The sequence below is a fragment of the Danio rerio genome, chromosome 5, assembly GCF_052040795.2.
Source record: "Danio rerio strain M-AB ecotype USA chromosome 5, GRCz13ab, whole genome shotgun sequence".
Classification (NCBI taxonomy): Eukaryota; Metazoa; Chordata; class Actinopteri; order Cypriniformes; family Danionidae; genus Danio; species Danio rerio.
The window spans coordinates 43,414,885-43,438,514 of record NC_141025.1 but is presented as its reverse complement, the minus strand read 5'-3'; the positions used below and the strand labels follow the sequence as shown (position 1 = coordinate 43,438,514).

General features: G+C 37.2%; 2 protein-coding genes across 17 annotated transcripts in view; one reads left to right on the top strand and one right to left on the bottom strand.

Moving 5' to 3' along the window:
• Positions 1–2,250: 2,250 nt before the first annotated feature.
• Positions 2,251–23,290, bottom strand: LOC147844096 (uncharacterized). Of its 13 annotated transcripts, none has more exons than XR_015491539.1 (20): positions 22,736–23,290; positions 22,098–22,229; positions 21,310–21,429; positions 20,667–20,798; positions 20,107–20,238; positions 18,928–19,047; positions 18,170–18,301; positions 17,341–17,472; positions 16,877–17,008; positions 16,513–16,644; positions 13,195–13,326; positions 11,273–11,389; positions 9,138–9,245; positions 8,422–8,523; positions 6,938–7,032; positions 6,716–6,763; positions 6,203–6,578; positions 5,749–5,940; positions 5,393–5,595; positions 2,251–2,581 (listed from the first exon to the last, which is right to left on the bottom strand). XR_015491539.1 is itself a non-coding variant. In XM_087253895.1 (20 exons), the coding sequence occupies exons 1-19, from the start codon at positions 22,818–22,820 to the stop codon at positions 5,489–5,491; spliced, it is 2,526 nt and encodes an 841-aa protein (XP_087110021.1). In that variant the 5' UTR covers positions 22,821–23,290; the 3' UTR covers positions 2,251–2,539; positions 5,463–5,488. The 13 variants fall into 13 exon arrangements, 10 of the variants coding, with proteins under 10 accessions (XP_087110021.1, XP_087110020.1, XP_087110019.1 ...); XM_087253895.1 differs by having other exon boundaries at positions 2,251–2,539; positions 5,463–5,595; XM_087253894.1 differs by having other exon boundaries at positions 2,251–2,517; positions 5,463–5,595.
• Positions 9,975–23,630, top strand: part of epg5 (ectopic P-granules autophagy protein 5 homolog (C. elegans)) — a 1,176,376-nt gene continuing 1,162,720 nt past the window's right edge. For 3 of the 4 annotated variants that reach the window (XR_015490518.1, XR_015490517.1, XR_015490516.1), the window contains exon 1: positions 9,977–10,207. Coding sequence is in view for 1 of the 4 variants with exons in the window: in XM_087252760.1 (XP_087108886.1) it covers positions 10,172–10,207 (36 nt within the window). In the remaining 3 variants the exon portion in view is untranslated. Of the gene's footprint in view, positions 10,208–23,630 lie in introns of all 4 variants that reach the window. The other variant, XM_087252760.1, reaches the window with a different exon arrangement.

Genomic DNA, 23,630 nt, shown 5'->3' with positions numbered 1-23,630 from the left:
CTCCGCTCTCATGACGCGGTGGCTGGCAGCACCGTGGGAATGCATAACCTCATCATCCGGTTCCTCAGGGGCGCTAAGGGAATTAAATCACCCCGCCCTCTCTCATGCCCTCTTAGGATCTCGCCCTCGCTACACAAGCCGCGTCAGATCCCTTCGATCCTCGACTCAGTATCTTTCTGTCCCTGAAGACAGCTCTGCTGGTCGCGTTGATATCGATTAGAGGGTCGGGGACCCGGAGGCATTTTTCGTTCAGTGACTCGTGCCTGTAATTGGGCTGGCTTTCTTTCACGTCCTGAGACCCCGCCAGCGATATGTGCCCAAGGTTCCTACCACTCCGTTTTAATACGAGGTAGTGAGCCTGCAAGCGCTGCCCTCGGAGGAGGCAGACCCAGCCCTTCTTTATTGTCCAGTTCGCGTTTTGCGTATTATCCGGACCGCACTCAGAGTTTAGATTATCTGAGCAGCTCTTCGTCTGTTATGGCGGTCGGCAGCAGGGAAGTGCCGTACCGAAATAAGTTTTCCCACTGGATTGTGGATGCCATTCTCTCGCTTATCAGAGCTGAGGTGAGCCATGTCCCCCGAGAGTGCGTGCGCACTCCATTCGGAGCTTCGCATCCTCTCGAGCGAACGCACGCGGCCCCTCTCTAACAGACATCTGTAGAGCTGCGGGCTGGGTGACACCCAACACATTTGCAAGGTTTTACAATCTGCGAGTGGAGCCGGTTTCCTCAAGGGTATTAGGTAACCCTTGGTGATTGAGGAAACAATTTGGTAGGGTGTTGAAACACGCTTGCTGCACCATTCTCCCTAACACGGAGGTACGTGCGCCTTTTATCTGTCAGTAAAGTTCCCCGTCAGGTGAGCCCTGCAGATTCCTCCGTGGCCCCCAGCACTGACTCAGCGGAGGAGTCACTTGTTGGCCCACTATGTTGTAGGTCTGCCCGCTGGTCAGCCCACGTTTTGTGTATAGGTGCCTGCTATGTGTGATCCCCACTAGGCGATCCCATATGCTTATTCCGCCACGGTTAAGTCCCCCCCCTGGGCGGACCTGTGTCTTCCCTCTCCGTTAACCACTCTTTTGCTATGCGTACTCCCCCTTTTTAGGGCTAGTCCATATGTAAATTCTGCCATCTATCCCCCCTTGGGTAATGGATGGCCTCCGCAGCGTCCTCCCTATCGGGATTGCACGCTTCCCAACGTACTGTCGTATTTTCCTAGAATTTTCTAGATGCTCACAACTTCCCAAAAAATATATCTAAATCCGTAAGACTTCTGTTGAAGTAGGATAAATTAGGGCCAGGGACACGTTGGAGGGCCGCGCCTCCCATCATATGGGTGCGTCACGCTTGCTTGACTGTCCCCTCATCGGGGGCGTTTGTAAGGTGCAGTCATTATGTCGCTTTTCATAGTTCTCCCATTTCGTGGTTTTTTACAAAGATCAAATCCACTTAATAGCACTGAAGTTCCCCAACCGAAGGGGAACGTTCGAGGTTACAGAAGTAACCCTTCGTTCCCCGAGGAGGGGAACGGAAGTGCTATACTCCGTCGCCATAATGACTGTCCCTTAGCTGTTTGAAAGTATCTTCAGCTTAAAAGGATGGCGTTTGCTTGCTCCAGGTGTGCTTATATGCTGGGATAATTGGCAATGAAGCACACCTGTGCAAGCTTACGCTGCCAATTTATTGGCCCGTTCAATACTCTTTCAGACAAGCGGCTTCTGAACTGAATCCTCCCATTTCGTGGATTTTCACAAAGATCAAATCCACTTAATAGCACTTCTGTTCCCCTCCTCGGGGAACGAAGGGTTACTTCTGTAACCTTGAACGTTCCCTGTATTGATATATATTCAAAATAGTATTGCCATTAAATCTAGATATTATCCATAATGCAAATGCCTTTTACATATGACTAATTAACATTATAATACTAGCATTCATAGTGTTATTGTTACAACTTAAAAGATCACAGCTGACCTTGCTAGCTAGCTAACCCATTGCAATATTGCACATTACCGTCAGCCACACAGTTCATGCATAAAGCTCTCATCTATCAAGCTGATTATCTAAGAGCCGTGTGGTGCAGGAACAGATACTGAGAACCAAGTCAAGACATTATAAATTCTAGAGCACTTTTAAAATGTAGACTGTGACAAAGCAGCTAAACATAGATGAAGAACTGAGAATGAAGTCAATTTTAGGAGAGTGGAGGTCAAATGCTGCTGTAGTTCTACTTAAATCAAAACCAATTAAGTTCAGTTTTATTCACTTCAGTTTAATACAAACATCATCATTAAAGCAGTTTCAGTTACATTCACTTCAGATGAATACAAATGGGTGAAGCTGTAGTCTGGATGATGGAGGGTTTGATGAGTATGAGTATCCATCATGGACGGTAGGCTTATTGACACTTCTGGTGGCACATCTGGAGGGCTTGATCGTGGATATGGTGCAGTTCCAAGTAGATCACCAGGCAGATGTTTAAACAGCCAACAGGATCAATGCAGAGATTCGTCTATACCTTTAATTAAATGACACAACATCTGACGCACAGAAGCCATTGCGCCTGTTAATATGCTTGGCGACTGGTGTCAGTGGATAGCGGCATGTGCCACTGGAGCTTGTGACGTGCGCTGATGCGTTGCGTCCTGTGTCACTGAGATTGTCGCAGTACATGTTGCTGTGTGGCTCCTCTAGTGGTGACTGACAGCTCCTGCTGCTGCTGCTGACGATGCTGACTGCCGACTGAGCATGAAGTAGAGGTCTGCAGAGGTCAGATTTCTGCGGCGCGGGAATACATTTCCGAATAAAGCGCGGGAGCGGTCGATAACTGGTTGTATTTTGGACGGGAGCGGGCCGTCTAGCAATATAGCGCCCAACCCAAGCAAGCGAGCGAGCGAGCATGCATATGTACATGTGTGAATGAGACAGCATTATGCTATGTTTTTCGTTGTTGCTGTGTGTGTGTATGTGTATGTGTGTGTGCATATGAGAAGTGTGTGTGTGTGCGCATAAATGAGAGAGCTTTGCCTGTGTGTGTGTGCTTCGTGCTTGTGTGTGTGTGTGTGTGCTTGGTGCTAGTGTGTGTGTGTGTGTGTATGCTTGTGTTGTGTGTTTATACAGACAGCTTGTAATAGGCTGTCTGGACTCTGTATAGCTGGGTGGTTTTCGGTTTTGTTCTCATCCCCCCCCTCTTTGAGTGGGATCGGGCGCGGCGGGTAGAAAATGGGGCGGGGCAGGCAGCGGGACAACAAATGCTGAATATAAGCGGGAGCGGTCGGGTTCGGGCTAAAACCTGGCGGGAGCGGGATTCAAATTTTAGTTCCGTGCAGATCTCTAGCATGAAGTAGGTTGTGTAACACACACACTCAATGACAGAACAATATTTCATATTATATTAATATTAAATATAATTACAATATTGTATGACAATTATATTAAGTACAGATCAAAATGATATAATATATAACAAAATAATAATCATATAGTATTCAAATTATTATAAAATATCTAAATGATTAGCCCTCCTGTGAAATTGTAATTCTTTTAAAAATATATTTATATAAATTTCATCTAAATATTTAAATAAACTATATATTATATATTTATATGTACACGTGTTTCTAAGTTGAAGAATATTTTAAAAGCATATTAAACATAGTTTGTATAACTAATTTACAATAATAAATGTCTTGGGAACACTTTACAATAAGGGAGTATGAGTTAATGTTAGTTACTGCATTAGGTAACATGAATTACCAGTAAACAACACATCAGTTATGCAACACTTAATCCTTGTTAATGTTAACTAAACATATATTAATCTGCTATTTAATACATGATGTAACACGAACTGATGCTGAGAAATGACTATTATTCAACACTACATATTATTTGTTAATGTTAACTTACTCGTCTTCTAATGCACCACTTCACATTCATTCTTTATAATTACATAACGTTTACCTACACATACATTAATGCATTTGATCATGGATTAGATAACCTGACCTGACAATGAACAACCCATCTAATCAGCAATACTAAATCTCACATGTAAACTAAACACTAGAGTTAATTATTAATACATTATTGAACACACTAGTTAATGCATTAGTTATATAATGACCATATATAATTAATATAATAATAAACAATAAATAAGGGTGTCACACCAGATGACAACAAAACTATTTTTTAGTGGTTTCAAAAAAGTGAATTATGTGATAAAGTTCAATTATGACAATATTAATAATATTCATTTTTGTCATGTGTGACGGTGAAAATGCAAAGTGATGTCGACGTACATTGCAGTGTTCATTTGTACAACAATATTAGGCTTCTGTATTTTAAAATAAGTTTCATGTCCCTTTAAATGTATTAGTTCATTTATTTAGGATATTGTATCACGTACAGCTATTCCAGTAATTCCTCACTTTACTTTTTCCAGTGGATAATTAACTAAATGAAAGCAACTAGTTATTCATGTTAAACTTATGTATAAAACTGCACTTCTCATGCAAATTGATGTTTTTGCACTTTCTACTTTGTGAAATGAACTAAATGAAAACTAAACATTTAAAAATTACACATTTATTTTTTGTTTTTGCTTCAATCAAAATTATTTTCAAATATGTTTTTTATAATTTTTGTGCATTCTCAAATCTTCAAATTACAACTTAGAAATGATCATTTTAATTTACAGAATTTTTATAATTCTAATATAATTTATATAAGTTTTTATAATTATATTTTCTATCTTTTTGCATTATATTTCATTTTTATAAGCAGTGTTGCTGACATTAGCACAATTACATTACAGTATGTTTAGTGAACGACAAAATAATAAAACACTTAAGTAAAATCTCTAATTTGGTGATTTTTAAGTAAACCAAACTACATATTTTACATTATTTTCAGATTTTTTCTTTAAACAAATTATCTTACGCTGTTTTAGCATTACAGTGCAGTAATAATAATAGTATTTCTAAGCCCAGTATTTTGTATAAACAAACTCTGCAATGTAATAAATATTATTTTTGGCGGTTTTTATATTATTAATGAAATATTGTTCTGTTGTTAAGTGTGTGTGTTACACAACCTACTTCATGCTCAGTCAGCAGTCAGCATCGTCAGCAGCAGCAGCAGGAGCTGTCAGTCACCACTAGAGGAGCCACACAGCGGCATGTACTGCGACAATCTCAGTGACACAGGACGCAACGCATTAGCGCACGTCACAAGCTCCAGTGGCACATGCCGCTATCCACTGACACCAGTCGCCAAGCATATTAACAGGCGCAATGGCTTCTGTGCGTCAGATGTTGTGTCATTTAATTAAAGGTATAGACGAATCTCTGCATTGATCCTATTGGCTGTCTAAACATCTGCCTGGTGACCTACTTGGACCTGCACCATATCCACGATCAAGCCCTCCAGATGTGCCACCAGAAGTGTCAATAAGCCTACCAGAGTGTGCCAGTGGTTTCTGTCGATCAGGTGTCTATCTTTTTGCTGAACCACTTATGATCAATAATATCCTCCAAAGTGGGTCCATCGTGAACATTGAAACCGAAGCACATTTTCAGAAGATCTCTGCATTCTGTAGAAACGGAGAGAATTGATTAATCCTGTATGTTCTCACATGCCTAACATGAAAACTGTATATGAAGTTAGACTTAATTTCACATTTTTACAGTCTTGACAACACTGTCCAATTATATCTGAACAGCACTTTGTTAAGTTATTGTCTCACCTTTGGATACACTGGGGTGAAATCTTGGATACTCAACCATAGAGCGAAGGGGCCAATATCCATTCACCATCCTTGCCAGGAGTCTTGCCACACACTCAACAGTTTCTTCTAGAGCAAAATGTGCATTCCTCAAGAAACCAACTTCTACTAGACGAGAATGCCACATACATTTGCAGTAGATTTGGTCAAATCCTGTAAGCAACAGATTTGTGAGTTAGAAGAGTAGAACAGCAATTTATAATAATTAAGCCATCAAAACTATTTCATTACAAGTGGTCAATGTAAAAGTAGGAGATCAATAAGCTGGGATATTAATAAGCAGCATTAAAAAATAAAAAACAATCAGTGCAAATTCTCCAGCATAACAGTCAGCATGAATTGTAAAATCTAGAACTGCCGGTGACCAGCAATACCAGAGGTTTCAGCAGGAGAGGTGAAGAGAAAAGCATCTTACCAGCGTGCGGTTTTAAGTCGCCGGCAATGTAATCACTGCAGCCAAAACCAATCAACTTGACTTGAAGGGTCTTTGGATTCACCAGGATGTTTTCTTCATAGATTGCTCTATGGTCAATGCCATGCTCCAGGCAGTGTTCTAATGCAAGTAGGATCTGCAGGATCAAGAGTCGCGCTACACTTTCAGTCAAGGGACCATTGTTTCTCCTGAAGAATGCAGTCAAGGTCATACTCGGCTGCATGTACTCCATGACCAAAACATCATATTCCTCCACTTCAAAAAAGTCATACAACTCTATGATGTGGGGACATAAGGAAGGCTTCTTCAGTTCAAGCAATATTCTGGCCTCCGAAGTCGGGTAAAAGACACGCCCAGGCTAGAGAAAAATATTAGAAAAAGGTTAGAGCATGTGAACTGTATAATGTATCTGCACAATTATAACTGTATAATATAATGTGTTTAATATAGATTCAACACATATTCAGATATATTCTTTGTGTTGTGTTTACTTACTTTCCGATTTATGTAACAGTTCGGCATATAAACGAATTTCAGGGCAACCTGCAAAAGAAACAAAATATTAATATTTTTTCCCCAAAGCAATGAAAAAAACAATCATAATAAATCCAATAATACATGTGTATAATCCAACATGGACATGCGTCCATATGCACACCACTCTCTTTACAAGAAGAAAAAATTAAGTAAACAACATGTGCAGCAAAAGTGACTTACCTTTTTTCCATCAGATTTGCGTGTTGCCACGTAGACAGTGCCATAGATTCCCTTTCCCAGCTTCCTTCCAAGCTCATATTTGTCAAGAGGAGATCCTGAAAAACAAACAAAAGGATTATGACAGTTTACCAGGATTGCTCATTTCTGTTTTTGTCTTACTGTGATAGTAGGAGAATATATTTCTGTTGAGGTTCAGCGTGCTATAAAACTGTGTTTGCTTACTGACAAAAATATAAAACTTAAAAATGCCAAAACTGACATTTTGGTCTCCAGATGCCGAAGCGCAGATGTTTCAAAACTAGTGCTGGGAAAAAATTGATCACGATTAATCATAGTATATTTATTATATATATAGACACATGCATGCAAACGATTTACATAGATTTAGCTACAAATTCATATTTATTAGTCAAACTGCTATAAACACCCACACACACACTTCACCAGCACGTTCGTGTCTCTCTATGTGTGTACGAGCCCCTTTTCCTTTTCTTCCATGTTTTGAGAATAATGGGAATATTTCCATCACTGAAATGTAAGACTCTCCATTGTTGGTTTTTATCTGTTTCTGTTGAGAGAAAATTCTCATTCAACATTAATTTGAATTCAGCAATTTATTATTTAAAAAGTGAATTAATTAAACTAAGAAGTAACTCGCTTTACATTTTTTCAAATAGTAAAAAAATTTTTTTATTTAATACTTTACTCATTACTTAGAAAAGTAAGATTATTAGGTAACTCACGTTACTTGTAATGCGTTATCCCCAACACTACATATATGTTATATAACACACGCACATATATTATGTCAAAACAAACTTTTATGACGTGATTAACCGTGATTAACCTTTGCTCAGCACTATTGAAACACTGATCTAAAACACACGTGTCACATACATTCGGTGACCGGAGACTTGACATCCTTTCTAAATCTGCATTTGATTGACTGAAAATCCACACAATCGCACACAGCCTAGTGGGCAGTGCGGCAACATGTACTGTAACTACAGCACATTGCAGATGCTCTGAGTTCAAATCCTGGCTTGTGGACCTTCCTACTCTTTCTCTTAAACTTTGCATTTATTTACAAAGAGTTTATTCAGATGTCAGACCGAACACATTACAAGAACAAAACTATGAAACCACATATTTTAAATGTTTATTACATGCTTTGCCCTGGATTCAAACTCATGACAACTGCATTCCAGATGTGAACATTATCCACTCTCCAATCACTTGATGGAATGAATGTTTTACACGACATATTATATTTCCTCAACTGCTTCTCTGTCAAAGCGGTTTCAGACCAACAGATTTCACTGTAGAGACACATTTGCTTTGACTGTTTCAGTGTTTCATGAATCCTCGCTCTGCCCACCACTATTCAAAACTATACAGAATTTACTGGAGATTTTTCAGGAGAAACATGATACCATGTTACAGACATTACAGGAGAAATGTGAGGTCTTGCGATAAAGACTGACCTGGGCCGGTGTCTCTTCTACAAAAATCTGGATCCTCGTCGTAGGAGGAATCATCATCTTCATCATCCAGAAAATGTTGCTCAGCATTTCCTTCTCTGCTTCCTTAAGTGGATTACAATGAACAAAGGTTTATTATTGTGAGATGAACAGGACCCATCATTTATAGCTTTAGCTTGTTTTTATTACACCATTCCAGCACCTCCATTCTTCAGCATAAACATTCCTTGAATCGCGTTCACCCCTGACTCCACCCACTTCCACTTACATGACTTAAACACACATTAAGCTACAGATATTATTTATTAGGGGTCTAAACCTTCACAGGTCTCATGGTTTGGTTACAATTATCATGTCACTGATTTGATCTAATTCCACATCATGATGAATTCCATACACACAGTTTTTAATATTCCTACACATGAACACAATTTTGTTATTTAATACAAAACTACAAAAACAAAAACATTCAGATATACGAACTGAACTTTTAATTGGATCAGCTCAAAGAAAACATGCTTCCTGAATATATCCAACAAAACTCAAATATGGCAAGGTTTATACCACCCTTTCAAACTGATTACAATTTCATTTGGTTTGACCATGTTTATTCCATTGAGGTGTTTATATGAAGCATTTATCATTCGAATTAAACTTTTAAACCAATTTAAAGGCTCCATGTAAACACACCAACATTGTTTTTATCAAAGTAAACTGACCTGAGCTGGTGCCGGGTTCTTCAATTTCATCAGGAAACTGTGATGGTTCACTGCTTGCTGCCGGCATCAAGTCCTCCTGATCTTCATCAACCTGAGAAGCTTCTTCAACTAAAGTGGATTAAATATATAAAAAGTTTAGTCATTTTTATAATATAAATACATATCATATTCTAATTTTTATTTTATTTGAACAAGTGATTAGAATCTGTTACCGTTTCTTCAAACAAAAGTATTTTAAACTTTAAACTTTAACTTATTACCACAAGAATATTACATACAGTATAACAAAACCCAGTGGTAAAACCTACAAAAATGTGAATTTAATACCACATATTACCTGGAGAATATTACAGTACACAAAGTATTGTTGTAAATATTACAAACATATTAAAGTAATACTATTATTCACTGCAAGAACATTACAGAAATATTACATGCAACAATACCTTACACAAAAACAACACAGTACTACACAATTACCACTCCAGTTTTTTGTTCTTCTATTTATCATATGGAATACCACAGGATATTTTTGTGAGAGATGGCTTTAAAGAGCCCATATTATGGGTTTTTGAAAATTCCCCTCCATGTAGTGTGTAACACAGCTCTAAGTGAAGTGAAGTATCCAGCTAAGGCTTAAATCTGTAAGAATACAGTGTTTAAAACGGTTGATTCATCTATAAAAGAGTCGACTCATAGTGCTTCAAACGAGTCGCCTTGATACCAATTCATTAGGTGTTTCGCCATGACGTACGAACGAAACCAAGTTATTCACGTGCACGCGCAAACCCGGGAGATTTCAAACCTGAGGCCCCGCCCTCTGACGCAGAAACCCAGACACACACACACCCACAAACACACGCACACAAACATGCCGGTCGATTGAAGTCACACTGCAGATGGATATATTGAGTCTCTACCCAAAGATGAAACATCAGCATTATAACCAAGCAGTTGGAAACTTCTGGAAGCTACATGCTACAAAGAATACTTCATCTGAGTTTGTTAAAGGAAGGATCAGTAAAGAGTAACTGATGGACGTCAGGATGGGTTTCTACCATTTCTCAAGTGTAAGTACGTGCGGTTAAAGTTGTTGCCTCGTTTACTCTAGCTTGCAAATGTATTTAGTTGTGATTTGTTACTTGTAACCGCGTGTACTGTATCAGGTTAACTGGATATATTATCTTATCGCGTGCAAAGTCACGTTAAAAACGCGACGCGTGCTGTTTGTTTATGGAGCTCCGTGCTAGAGTTCTGCTCCCGCGATTTATTCGGAAATGTATTCCCGCGCCGCAGAAATCTGGCGCGGGGAGAGAGAGAGAGAGAGAGAGAGCGAGAGAGAGCGAACGAACGAACGAACGAGCTTTGTGTACTTTGTGCTGTGTGTGTGTTTTTATACAGACAGCTTGGCTGTCTGGACTGTATACTGGGTGATATTTGGTTGTGTTCTCCGCTCTAGCGGGACCGGGCGCGGCGGGCAGAAAACGGAGCGGGTTCTCAGGCTAAAACCTGGCGGGTGCGGGCTGAAGCGGGAGCGTTGTCATCCGGAGGTGTGTGTGTGTTTTTGTGTGTGTGTGGTATGGCGAGTACACGACTGTCTCCTTCGTTCGGTTATCCGTGGCACTATCCACTCGCCATAGTGTGGCAGCTAAAATCCACGCCTACACTATCGAGCGTGTATGAACTGTGATTACTTTTTAAATTGCTGATTAGCTATTGGTCATTTCCCTCTCTGACTGAAGGCAGTCGACCAATCGCGACAGACTGTCATCGGTCCAATCAGCGCAGATTAGCTCCGCGCTAAGGAGGGGTTTGGGAACAAATGAATCACTGGACGATTCATACAGGAGTCGCTGGGATAATTAGGTAAAAATAAATGCAGATTATAAGACCATGAAAGTGTTTTTTGACCTTGCATGCATATTAGACTGTTGTTGGAGACCCTTACAACCAAGATATGACCCTATTTCATGTATAATATGGGCTCTTTAAATTATTACCCATGGCACTCTTTCTGAATCACAATCATCAACGACAGTCATGTGATATTGCTCAACTTAATAATCTGTATTTTAAGGACCAAATTTATCATAGTAGAATTGGAGAAATGAAGGGTCTTGTCATTGTAAACTGACCTGAGCTGGGGCTGGGTTCATCCCTTTCATCAGGGAACTGAGGTGGCAGCATCAAGTCCTCCTGATTTTCATCATCCTGAAAAGCTTCCTCGACTTTTCTTTTTCTGCCTCTGCGTCCTAAAGTGGATCAAAATATGGAAGGGTTAATTACAGATGATCACTTATTTTAGTAATCTGCATTCTAGAGCTGCACAATTCTGGCTAAAATGAGAATCGAAATTTTTTTTTGCCTAAAATAAAGATCAGGATTTTCTCACGAGTCTGTAGATGTAAAATAAAGAATGATATGAGTGGGCTATTATTATTGTCATTCTCAAACATGTGGTAAAACAGCAATAGGCTTTGTGTATCTGTACTGTAAGTTAAAATGCTTAATTTTGTATAGACTTGGAATGGTTCCCTTGAACAGACTTTAGATTTGTTCTGGTCATCAATGCTGATGATAGTTCTGATGTTGAAATATTGCTTCAGACATATGCTTACAATCTGTAGTTTTCTGCTTAAAATCTGTCACTGACGTCATTTTCGTGAATACAGAAGACTGGGTGGGTATTTTTGCATTTCGGCTGGTTTTGGATACTGTTTGGGCTGGCAACACTGTGCACGCTTTCGGTTTCATTTTCACTGCTAAGAGCGGTTCACTGCCTGCGCGACTCCCAAACGATCACTCTGTGCCACAAACTGTTATTTACAACTTTATTACCTGTTATTCACAGCTTATGCAGGTTCTGTTCACTAAGTAAACTTCACTAAGAGGCGTGCGCCCACGCTCCCTCCCTTTCTGTGGTAACAGCTGACGGTCAGCTCACGTCACGAATGATTTTGCACTCACAAAAACATGACAAAGACAGAAATGACATTTTGAGGTGAATTTTATCTTGTAAATACAGCATGTGACTTTTAACACCATTTGGAGGTGTCCATGTTGCTGAACAACGTATGTAAAACAATGTGAGGACTTGTGCGACTATCATTGCTTCTCTCCTGAACTTGAAAATATGATTGACAGAATCGTAGAAATGCTGAATTAAGATCGTCTAGGGGGTCGAATCAAGATTGCAATCTTCTTACGATAAATTGTGCAGCTCTACTGCGTTCATTCACATTACTACTCAGTATAGGGTGAACCCGATTAGTCAAAGCTTCGCAACGACCAATCTCTCAGCTGAATATTTGCAGAGGTAAATTACGAAATGAGGATCAGGCTATTTTGGCTATATGGGGGTTCCACATGATTTCACATCGAACTACTGGTTTTCACCCCTTTAGTGACTGCTTATCAAAATATAATCCAAACCGTTTGCTATACGCTCTTCTAGCGCTGGACTTTTAGAATTTCACTCTGTATTCCTGATGCGATCTGGCAGGACTATTTTAGGCTCTATGCTCCATAAGTTTGGAATTGTCTCCCAAATGAAGTGAAAGAATCCCCCAGCATTCATGATTTTAAAAAGCCATGAATATTTACCAGATTTATGCTTTGAGTGTCAGTTTTGCACTCCATATGTGATTATTTATTTTTTTATTATTATTATTAGACTCCTGCCAATCTCCACTCCCACAAACATTCTTTAAAATATCATCTTTTTTGGTTGACAGAAAAAAAGAAAATCATAAAGGTTTGGAACAAGTATATAATTATGTTTTTTTCACCTTTTACTGGGATAGAATAGTGGAGGACAGACAGGAAAGTATTAGGACCAGAGAGAGGGGAAGGGTCGACATAGGTCCTCGAGTCGGGAATCGAACACGGGTCGCCATGAGCACCATGGTGCTATATGTCGGCACACTTAACCACTAGGCTATTGGTACCGACTGGTTTGGAACAAGTAAAGTGTGAGAAAATGATGACAGAATTTTTGGTGAAGTATATCTCCTTAACGAAGCTGAAGAAAAGTGTGTTCTAGTGGTATTAAACTGACCAGAGCTGGTGCTGGGTTCTTCACTGTCATCAGGGACCTGTGTTGGTTTATGGCGTTTTGCCGGCATCAAGTCCTCCTGATTTTCATCATTCTGAAAAGCTTTCTTGGCTTTTCTTTTTCTGCCTCTGCATCCTAAAATGGATCAAAATATGGAAGAGTTATTTACAGATGATCACTTATTTTGGTAATCTGCATTCATTCATTACTACTCAGTAACTTCGCAACTACCAATCTCTCAGTCGAATATTTGCAGAGGTAAATTATGAAATGAGGATCAGGCCATTTTGGCTATTAAGGGTTCCGCAATGTCTGATTTCACATCGAACCACTGGTTTTCTCCCCCTCAGTCGGTATATAGCATGCGTTCATGTAATTAATGCTGTAACTGAAAATAAAAATGTTTTTGGTAAATATTTTGACATGCTTGAACAAATTCACCCTCCTTGACATTTAAGTTTCACTCTCCATGATCTGTGACTGTCAGACAAGCATCTAGGCAGCAGGGATTTAATCTTTCACAATATCTGTTATATTTTATAATATTTTCAACTATTAAAAATGTGAAGGCACTTTCAAATGGTAAAAGATTAAACCAAAAAAAGAAGCAGGGAGTGTCAATAGTTCATGTCACATCACTCAACAACAACTAACACTTCAAACTGTTTTTGTGTGTGTGTGTTAACCAATAAGAATATCACAATACGTTTTGCTTATTTTACTTGTACAATATTTATATTCTCAGTGTTGATTTCATCAATGAAAACAGCTTGACACAAGCAGAATCTGACAGGTCTGCTGCACCATGCAACTTGCCTGAAAGCATGGGCTCTGAACTCTGGATCTAATGAAGGAATTGCTCAAAGTAGTGGTTTATAACATAAATGAATTCTGGTTATTTTATATCTTTTTATCTACATTTTAGTCTCCTGATTCTTTGTCTACAATAATGCTTTGCCTATTCTGTGGATGAGCAGATCAGGGCATGTGCATTCATAGCGTTCAGTCTCATTATCAGCATATCTGTTTGTGTCAAGCTGTGTATAGGCAACAAACAATTTCAGCATCTTCACTTTTGGCTGAACTATTTCTTTTTTTATATATGAAGGGCTCAGATGCAAAAGCCGCTTAACGTCACTTCCGCCAAAAATGAGCTAATGACATAAAGCAAATGCTTTAGGCACATAGTACATGTTCATCTAAATCCCAGTATCCACACATTCAGAAATAACAGTTTGTTTGCAAAAGCCTTTAAACGCCACTTGCCTTTGACAGCAAAACCCGCTATGTCCCGAGAACCAATCAGAAGCTGTGAATCGAATAATGTTTTAAATGTAACAACGCTCTGATACGCGGGCTTTTATGAGCAGACTGTTTTATTAATTTAGATTTTAAAAGATGGAGTTTGATGAAGTTTATGAGCCTGTCTGAATTTCAGTGAATGGCAAATGAAAATGTCCCTTGCCTCAAAACTCTGTGCATTATAAGAAAAAGAAAACACACTTTACAGTCAGAAGTGCAGCATGCATTCATGTTTTTTTACGCAGTGACGCTACTTTAAATGAATCCGAATTACTTTACATTAAACGGCAACATTGTTTCACGAAAGAAGTTAGGATGTCATTCAGAAATGATAATGTTAAGATGTAAGTAATGTCAATTTTAATGTTATTGATTAATGCACTTACTTGACAGATTTCCTTATAGTCCCTGGTTTATCAGGGGTTACCACAGCGGAATGAACTGCCACTTACTTGACAGATTTCTGTATTTTTAATTTTAGGAGGTTTGTGTATGTGTTTATTGTTTGGTAAAATAATTTCTAATTGCTTCTTTAGTGATTTTGCAACAAATTATACTTTTTTGTCCCAATTTGTGGATTTACAGGGTTTTGCATAAAAAGCACAAGTAGATTTAGCTGGTTTTAACGCAAAAGAAAATATACCTTGTTAAAAACCAAAGAATTGTCTAAAGTGACATTTTTGAAAAAAAAAAAAGTTATTTCATTTACTAACCAATAACCTTTTCATTATCTAGAAAATGACTTGTTTGAACCTAATTATAGGTGTTTGATAGAAAAAGCTTATTACAAAAAAAGTGGTCTGATGGGTTTAGAGGGTTTTGCATCTGGACTCTTCATATATATCTTTACTGGATACAATCTTACTTAAATTCCTAAGCAGTGTTTCCTGTAGGATTTTTTCCAGCTGTGAAAGCAGGCCTTTTTTATACAGATCTACCAACTACCTGTGGCGTTATTACAATGACAAATGTCGTGAGCGCAGTATTACAACTTGAGATCACATTTATGTAATAGCCTTTAAGCATGCCAATCTTTTTGCTTGCGCGCTGATTTCCTCTGCTCATGCACAAAACTTCTTGCACAACCCCTCAAATATGCTGCTCAAGTGCAGATCTTCTTGTGCGCTCTCAAATAAACAATGCTGAAGAACGATATAGTGCATTTATTTAACAAGTACGTCTCCAACATTTATTAGATTTGCTAGGAATATTTTTGAAGACCTACAGAGCGGTATTAATGTGTCCTGAAGTAAAGTGAAACAGCTATACATCGTGTTTGCTGGCCTCACACATCACGCACCTGTCAGTCAGTCAGCCAGCACGTAACCTTAAAGGGTTAAACAAATGACGCACAGCACTACTAGCAGTGTAATAAGGAGATATGTATAATTTTTTGTTATTTTGAAGAATTATTTTCCATGTACATAGTTTTAAAATTACATTCCAGATTCAATCCCATTATTGTTTTTATCTCTATTTTCAGATCTTGCCAAAATGGGTGAATAATATTACAATATTAAACTATGTGAAAATGATCAGCCATTGCATTTCCACATTTTCTCCATCATTCACCATTTTTTATTACAAGTTGGAAAATATTTATTTTTTCCAAATAAATTCCCTTGAATCTGGGTTAATTGTGATCATGTGTGTTTTCCACATAGATAACCATACCTCTTTTCTTATAATTACATTAGCTTCCTTTTCCCATTTCTATTTCATATACATGGCTGAGTGTTTCTTTGCTGATGTCAGACAGGAATAGTTTATAGATACTAATTTCTTATTCACCTTCTTTTTGTAAGTTTCTGCAAATACCCACACTGATGTTGGTTCTATATTTTCTAAATCTCTTGTGCTCTTATTGAAATAGTCTCTAACCTGAAGGTTATCTCAGTTACATGTATTTGAAAGTTGTTGGAAACTTTTCAGTTCATTGTCAGCAGTGATGAGACAGAAAACTTTCTCTTTACTGAAAGTGGAGCTAAAGAAAAGTGTGTTTTGTGGAAGTAAACTGACCTGAGCTGGAGCTGGGTTCATCACTTCCATCAGGGAACTGTGTTGGTTTATGCTGTGTTGCCGGCATCAAGTCCTCCTGATCTTCATCATCCTTAAAAGCTTCCTCCATTTTTCTTTTTCTGCCTCTGCCCCCTAAAGTGGATTAAATACAATAAACTTTTTATTCAATTTTTATAATGTAAATAAATGTGATATTCTATGTTTTATTAACATTTTCTTAGAAAACAATGACAAGTGATTATAATCTGTAACAGAGTTTCTTCAAACCAAAAGACATTGTGGTTGCTTCTGTGTATTATATATTAGTTGTATATAGTTGTGTCATCGAATGGTTGCAAATGTGTTCTTGTGGTAGTAAACTGACCTGAGCTGGTGCTGGGTTCTTCACTTTCATCAGGGAACTGTGTTGGTTTGCGGCGTGTTGCCGGCATCAAGTCCTCCTGATCATCATCATCCTGAAAAGCTTTCTTGGCTTTTCTTTTTCTGCCTCTGCGTCCTAAAATGGATTAGATACAACAAACGTTTTATTTTCAAATTATAAATAGATTTGATATTTTATACTTAATTAACATTTTCTTAGAAAACAATGACAAGTGATTATAATATGTAACAGTTTCTTCAAACCAAAAGACATTGTGGTTGCTTCTATGCATTTTATATAGCTGTGTCATCAATGGTTGCAAATCCCAATTTAACATTCCTATTCATGATATATCTCTAACAAAAATGGGCTTTAGTGATCCTGCTGAACAAAATTAATTTACCACAGAAAAGTATTTCTCTTTAACAAAGCTGAAGAAAAGTGTGTTCTTGTGGTAGTAAACTGACCTGAGCTGGTGCTGGGTTCTTCACTTTCATCAGGGAACTGTGTTGGTTTGCGGCGTGTTGCCGGCATCAAGTCCTCCTGATCTTCATCATCCTGAAAAGCTTTCTTGGCTTTTCTTTTTCTGCCTCTGCGTCCTAAAATGGATTAGATACAACAAACATTTATTTTCAAATTATAAATAGATTTGATGTTTTATACTTAATTAACATTTTCCTAGAAGACAATGACAAGTGATTATAATCTGTGACAAGAGAGTTTCTTCAAACAAAAGGATTTTAAAGACAATGTGGTTATTTCTAAGCATTTTTCACATTTGTGTCATTAAACGGTTGCATAAACCCAATTTGACACTCCTATCCTTGTGATATCCCTTTTAAAAATGGGCTTTACTGATAATACTGTCCTGCTGAACAAAATAAATTTACCACAGAACAAATAAGCTGAGAAAAATATGACAGGATCACCAAAGCCCTTTCTTTAGTGGAGTATCACAACAATTTACAGTTATGCATGTGATTTTTCTGTTGTTTTCATGTGCCAATATTAACTCATTACCACAAGAATATTACAAGAAAATTACAGACAACAATACCTTACACAAAACAACACAGTACTACACAATTACCACTCCAGTTATTTTGGTTATGCTGTTTTATCATATGGAATACCACCGGATATTTTTGTGAGAGATGGCTTTGAATTATTACCCATGACACTCTTTCTGAATCACAATAATTAACAACAGTCATGTGATATTGATCAACTTTACAATCTGTATTTTAAGGACCAAATTTAGTGGAGAAATGAAGGGTCTTGTGGTAGTAAACTGACCTGAGCTAGTGCTGGGTTCATCACTGTCATCAGGGAACTGTGCTGGTTTATGGCGTTTTGCCGGCATCAAGTCCTCCTGATTTTCATCATTCTGAAAAGCTTTCTTGGCTTTTCTTTTTCTGCCTCTGCATCCTAAAGTGGATCAAAATATAGAAGGATTAGTTATAGATGATCACTTATTTTAGTAATCTGCATTCATATTACTACTCGGTAATTACTACTCGGTATTACTACCCGAATAGTCGCAGCTTAGCAACTACCAATCTCTCAGTACATTTGCAGAGGAAAATTATGAAACGAGGATCAGGCCATTTTGGCAATATGGGGGTTCCTCAATGTCTGATTTCACATCGAACGACTGGTTTTCTCCCCTTAAGTTGATATATAGCCTGTTTTTACACCAAGTTCTACCAGATTTATGTTTTTCAGCGTGTCATGTTTTACTCACAATTTACTCTTCCTCAAGTGGTTCCAAACCTTTATGAGATTATTATTACTAAAAGAATATATTTTGAAGAAAGCTGAAACCCTCTAATAATTGACTTCCACAGCAGGAAAACAAATACTATGCAATTCAATGAAGACAGGTTTCCAGCTTTCTTCAAAATATCATCTATTTTGGTTGACAGAAAAAAGGAAATAAAAAAGGCTTGGAACAAGTAAAGTGTGAGTAAATGATGACAGAAGTTTCATTTTTGGTGAAGTATATCTCTTTAACGACGCTGTAGAAAAGTGTGTTCTTGTGTTAGTAAACTGACCTGAGCTGGTGCTGGGTTCTTCATTGTCATCAGGGAACTGTGTTGGTTCACAACGTTTTGCCGGCATCAAGTCCTCCTGATCATCCTGAAAAGTCACCTTGAGTTTTCTTTTTCTGCCTCCTAAAGTGGATTAGATACAATAGTTTATTTTTTTTAAATAAAATTTTCTTAACATAAATAGATTTTATAATTTTTTTGTATTAAAATTTTCTTTAAAAACAATTAACAAGTGATTATATCTGAGACAGAGTTTCTACAGACAAAATAATTTTTTAGACACTGTAATTGCTTTTAAGTATTTTACACATTTCGCATAAACCCAATTTAACACTTTAAGTTGGGATTTAGTGGGGCTTTACTGATCCTACTGTCCTGCTGAACAAAATAAATTTACCACAGAACAAATAAACTGAGCAAAATATGACAGGATCACCACAGCACTTTCTGTAGTGGAGTATCACAACAATTTAGAGCTATGCATGTGATTTTTCTGTTGTTTTCATGAGGCAATATTAACTCATTACACTCAAAAAAAGGAAACAAGCCACCTTTTAGATTTGCAAAACAGAAACATGTCTTATGGAAAAGAATGGAATGAGTTTAGTTCTGTTAAATGATTTATTCTAGTTGTTTGAAACTAAATAAAGAAATAATCAAATGAATTAGATAAGAGCTCATTCATTCAAAGAGATTTAAGCTTTTTCTGTTGTTTTCATGAGGCAATATCAACTCATTACCACAAGAATCCAGGAATATTACATACAGTACAACAAAACCCTGTGGTAAAACCTACAAAAATGTTAAATTATTACCATATTAAAATGGACACTACTACAGTACACAAAGTATTGTTGTAAAAATTACTAACATATTAAAGCAATACTATTAATTACTGCAAGAACATTACAGAAATATTACATGCAACAATACCTTACACAAGAACAGCACAGTACTACACAATAACCACTCCAGTTTTTTGTTTTTCTGTTTTAGTATATGGAATACCACAGGATATTTTTGTGGGAGATGGCTTTGAATTATTACCCATGACACTCTTTCTGAATCACAATAAGTAACAACAGTCATGTGATATTGCTCAACTTAACAAACTGTATTTTATGGACCAAATTGATCATAGTAGAATTGGAGAAATGAAGGGTCTTGTCATGGTAAACTGACCTGAGCTGGTGCTGGGTTCTTCACTGTCATCAGGGAACTGTGCTGGTTTATGGCGTTTTGCCGGCATCAAGTCCTCCTGATTTTCGTCATCCTGGAAAGCTTCATCGACTTTTCTTTTTCTGTCTCTGCTTCCTAAAGTGAATTAAATACAGTAAACCGTTTATTCAATTTTCACAACATAAATAGATTTTATATTTTTTATGGTATTAAAATTTTCCTAGAAAACAATGACAAGTGATTATCTGTGACATACTTTCTATAGTGGAGTATCACAACAGTTTACAGTTATGCATGTGATTTTTCTGTTGTTTTCATGAGGCAATATATCAACTCATTGCCACAAGAATACAACAGGAATATTACATACAATACAAAAAGTCCTGTGGTAAATACTACAAAAATGTGAAATACTACATTTTACCTGGAGAACATTACAGTACACAAAATACTGTGGTAAATATTAGAGATATATGAAAGTTATACAGTTCATTACAGGAATATTACATACGACAAAAACAACACAGTACTAGACAATCTTGGTCTTGTCATGGTAAACTGACCTGAGCTGGTGGTGGGTTCTTCATTGTCATCAGGGAACTGTGCTGGTTTATGGCGTTTTGCCGGCATTAAGTCCTCCTGATCTTCATCATCCTGAAAAGCTTCCTTGGCTTTTCTTTTTCTGCCTCTGCATCCTAAAGTGGATCAAAATATGGAAGGGTTAATTACAGATGATCACTTATTTTAGTAATCTTCATTCATTCATTACTACTCGGTATAGGGTGACCCTAAATAGTCAAAACTTTGCAACGACCAATCTCTCAGCTGAATATTTGCAGAGGTAAATTATGAAATGAGGATGAGGCCATTTTGGCAATATGGGGGTTCCTCAATGTCTGATTTCACATCGAACTACCGCCTTTTTCCCCTTAAGTTAATATATAATGCCTGTTATTTTACCAATTTTTACCAGATTTATGCTTTTTTGAGTGCTAGTTTTGCACTCCATATGTCTTTTTTTTTTATGACTATTATCAGACTCCCGCCAATCTCCACTCCCACAAACACCAGCCCCCCTCAACCCCGACAAGAAAAAAAAATACTATGGAATTTAATGAAGACAGGTTTCCAGCTTTCTTCAAAATATCATCTTTTTTTGGTTTAACGAAGTTGAAGAAAAGTGTATTCTTGTGTTAGTAAACTGACCTGAGCTGGTGCTGGGTTCATCACTGTCATCAGGGAACTGTGATGGTTTACGGCGTTTTGCCGGCATCAAGTCCTCCTGATCATCCTGAAAAGTCACCTGGAGTTTTCTTTTTCTGCCTCCTAAAGTGGATTAGATACAAAATGTGTTTTCCATAAAATGTTCATAACATAAATAGATTTTATCATCTTTATTGTATTAAAATGTTCTCTGTGACAGAGTTTCTTCAGACAAAAGGATTTTTAGACACTGTGGTTGTTTCTAGGCATTTTACACATTTGTGTAATTGAACGGTTGCATAAACCCAATTTAACACTTTAAACTGGGCTTCAGAGGGGCTTTACTGATCCTACTTTACTGATCCTACTTAATTTACTTAAAATTTAATGTGGTAAATGGGGTATTAATTTCTCATTTTTGTAGGTTTTACCACAGGATTTTGTTGTACAGTATACAAAGTATTGTTGTAAATATTAAAAACACATTAAAGCAATACTATTATTTACTGCAAGAACATTACAGAAATATTACATGCAACAATACCTTACACAAGAACAGCACAGTACTACACAATAACCACCAATTTTTTGTTCTTCTGATTTATCATATGAAATACCACAGGATATTTTTGTGAGAGATGGCTTTAAATTATTACCCATGACACTCTTTCTGAATCACAATAAGTAACAACAGTCATGTGATATTGCTCAACTTTACAAACTGTATTTTAAGGACCAAATTGATCATAGTAGAATTGGAGAAATGAAGGGTCTTGTCATGGTAAACTGACCTGAGCTGGTGCTGGGTTCTTCACTGTCATCAGGGAACTGTGCTGGTTTATGGCGTTTTGCTGGCATCAAGTCCTCCTGATTTACATCATTCTGGAAAGCTTCATCGACTTTTCTTTTTCTGTCTCTGCTTCCTAAAGTGGATTAAATACAGTAAACCGTTTATTCAATTTTCACAACATAAATAGATTTTATATTTTTTATGGTATTAAAATGTTCCTAGAAGACAATGACAAGTGATTATCTGTGACATACTTTCTATAGTGGAGTATCACAACAGTTTACAGTTATGCATGTGATTTTTCTGTTGTTTTCATGAGGAAATATATCAACTCATTGCCACAAGAATACAACAGGAATATTACATACAATACAAAAAGTCCTGTGGTAAATACTACAAAAATGTGAAATACTACATTTTACCTGGAGAACATTACAGTACACAAAATACTGTGGTAAATATTAGAGATATATGAAAGTTATACAGTTCATTACAGGAATATTACATACGACAAAAACAACACAGTTCTAGACAATTACCACTGCAGGTTTTGTGTATTTTGTGTATAACTGTATTTTAAGGACCACATTTATTAAATTAGAACTGGAGAAATGAAGAGTCTTGTCATAGTAAACTCACCTGAGCTGGTGTTTTCTGCTTCAGGGCGGGAACAATTGCTTGTTTCCCCCTTAAAAAAACCAATCATCTTCCAAATGTACTCCATTTCTGTTAGTTTCAACAACAAGTAAATACGGAAATTTAAAATAGCAAAGCTGATAAATCTCGATAATTCTCGCACTGAGCTTCTTTCACAAACTCGATCTGACAGCTGTAAATACTTTTTGTGCTTGAACTAATTGGAAGATTACTACTGAAAACTGTGTGTGTGTGTGCGCCTGAGAACCCCGCGTTCTGTAACGTCATTATTAGAACGCGGGTTCCCAAGGTGATCCAAGATGGTTGTGATGTAGGTAATCGTCATTATTTTTCAGGGTTTCAAAGGTGAAGTGATTTCTTAACCCACTGCTTAATACCAGAGATTCATTAATTCATTCATTTTCTTTTCGGTTTAGTTCCGGTGATAACAATATACAAATAAGTGTGGACGTTATATAAGTTTTTGACATACTGGCTGCAGGGGTAAAATGGATACCTGCCACAGCTAAATGCGCATGCCACGGTTAACGTAAATGCGGCCGCCTATGGCAAGCCTTTTTAGCAATTCAACCTTTATTCTTACTATCTATAAATATATTTAAATTAATTATATTTTGACGAGTGACAATTATAATTTGAATAGTCAGAATGAAAATTAGAAATCTCTGTAAATGTATTTTGACTAGTCAAAACTCAATGAAGATATCTCTAATGATGTAGATATCTCTAAAATTTGCGTCATGTATCCGTATATAATGGTAATAAGAGATAACCGTTTCGACTAGTCACAATTATAGTTGACGATATTTGCTTTGTATTTTTAAACTAATATATATATATATATATATATATATATATATATAAATATATATATATA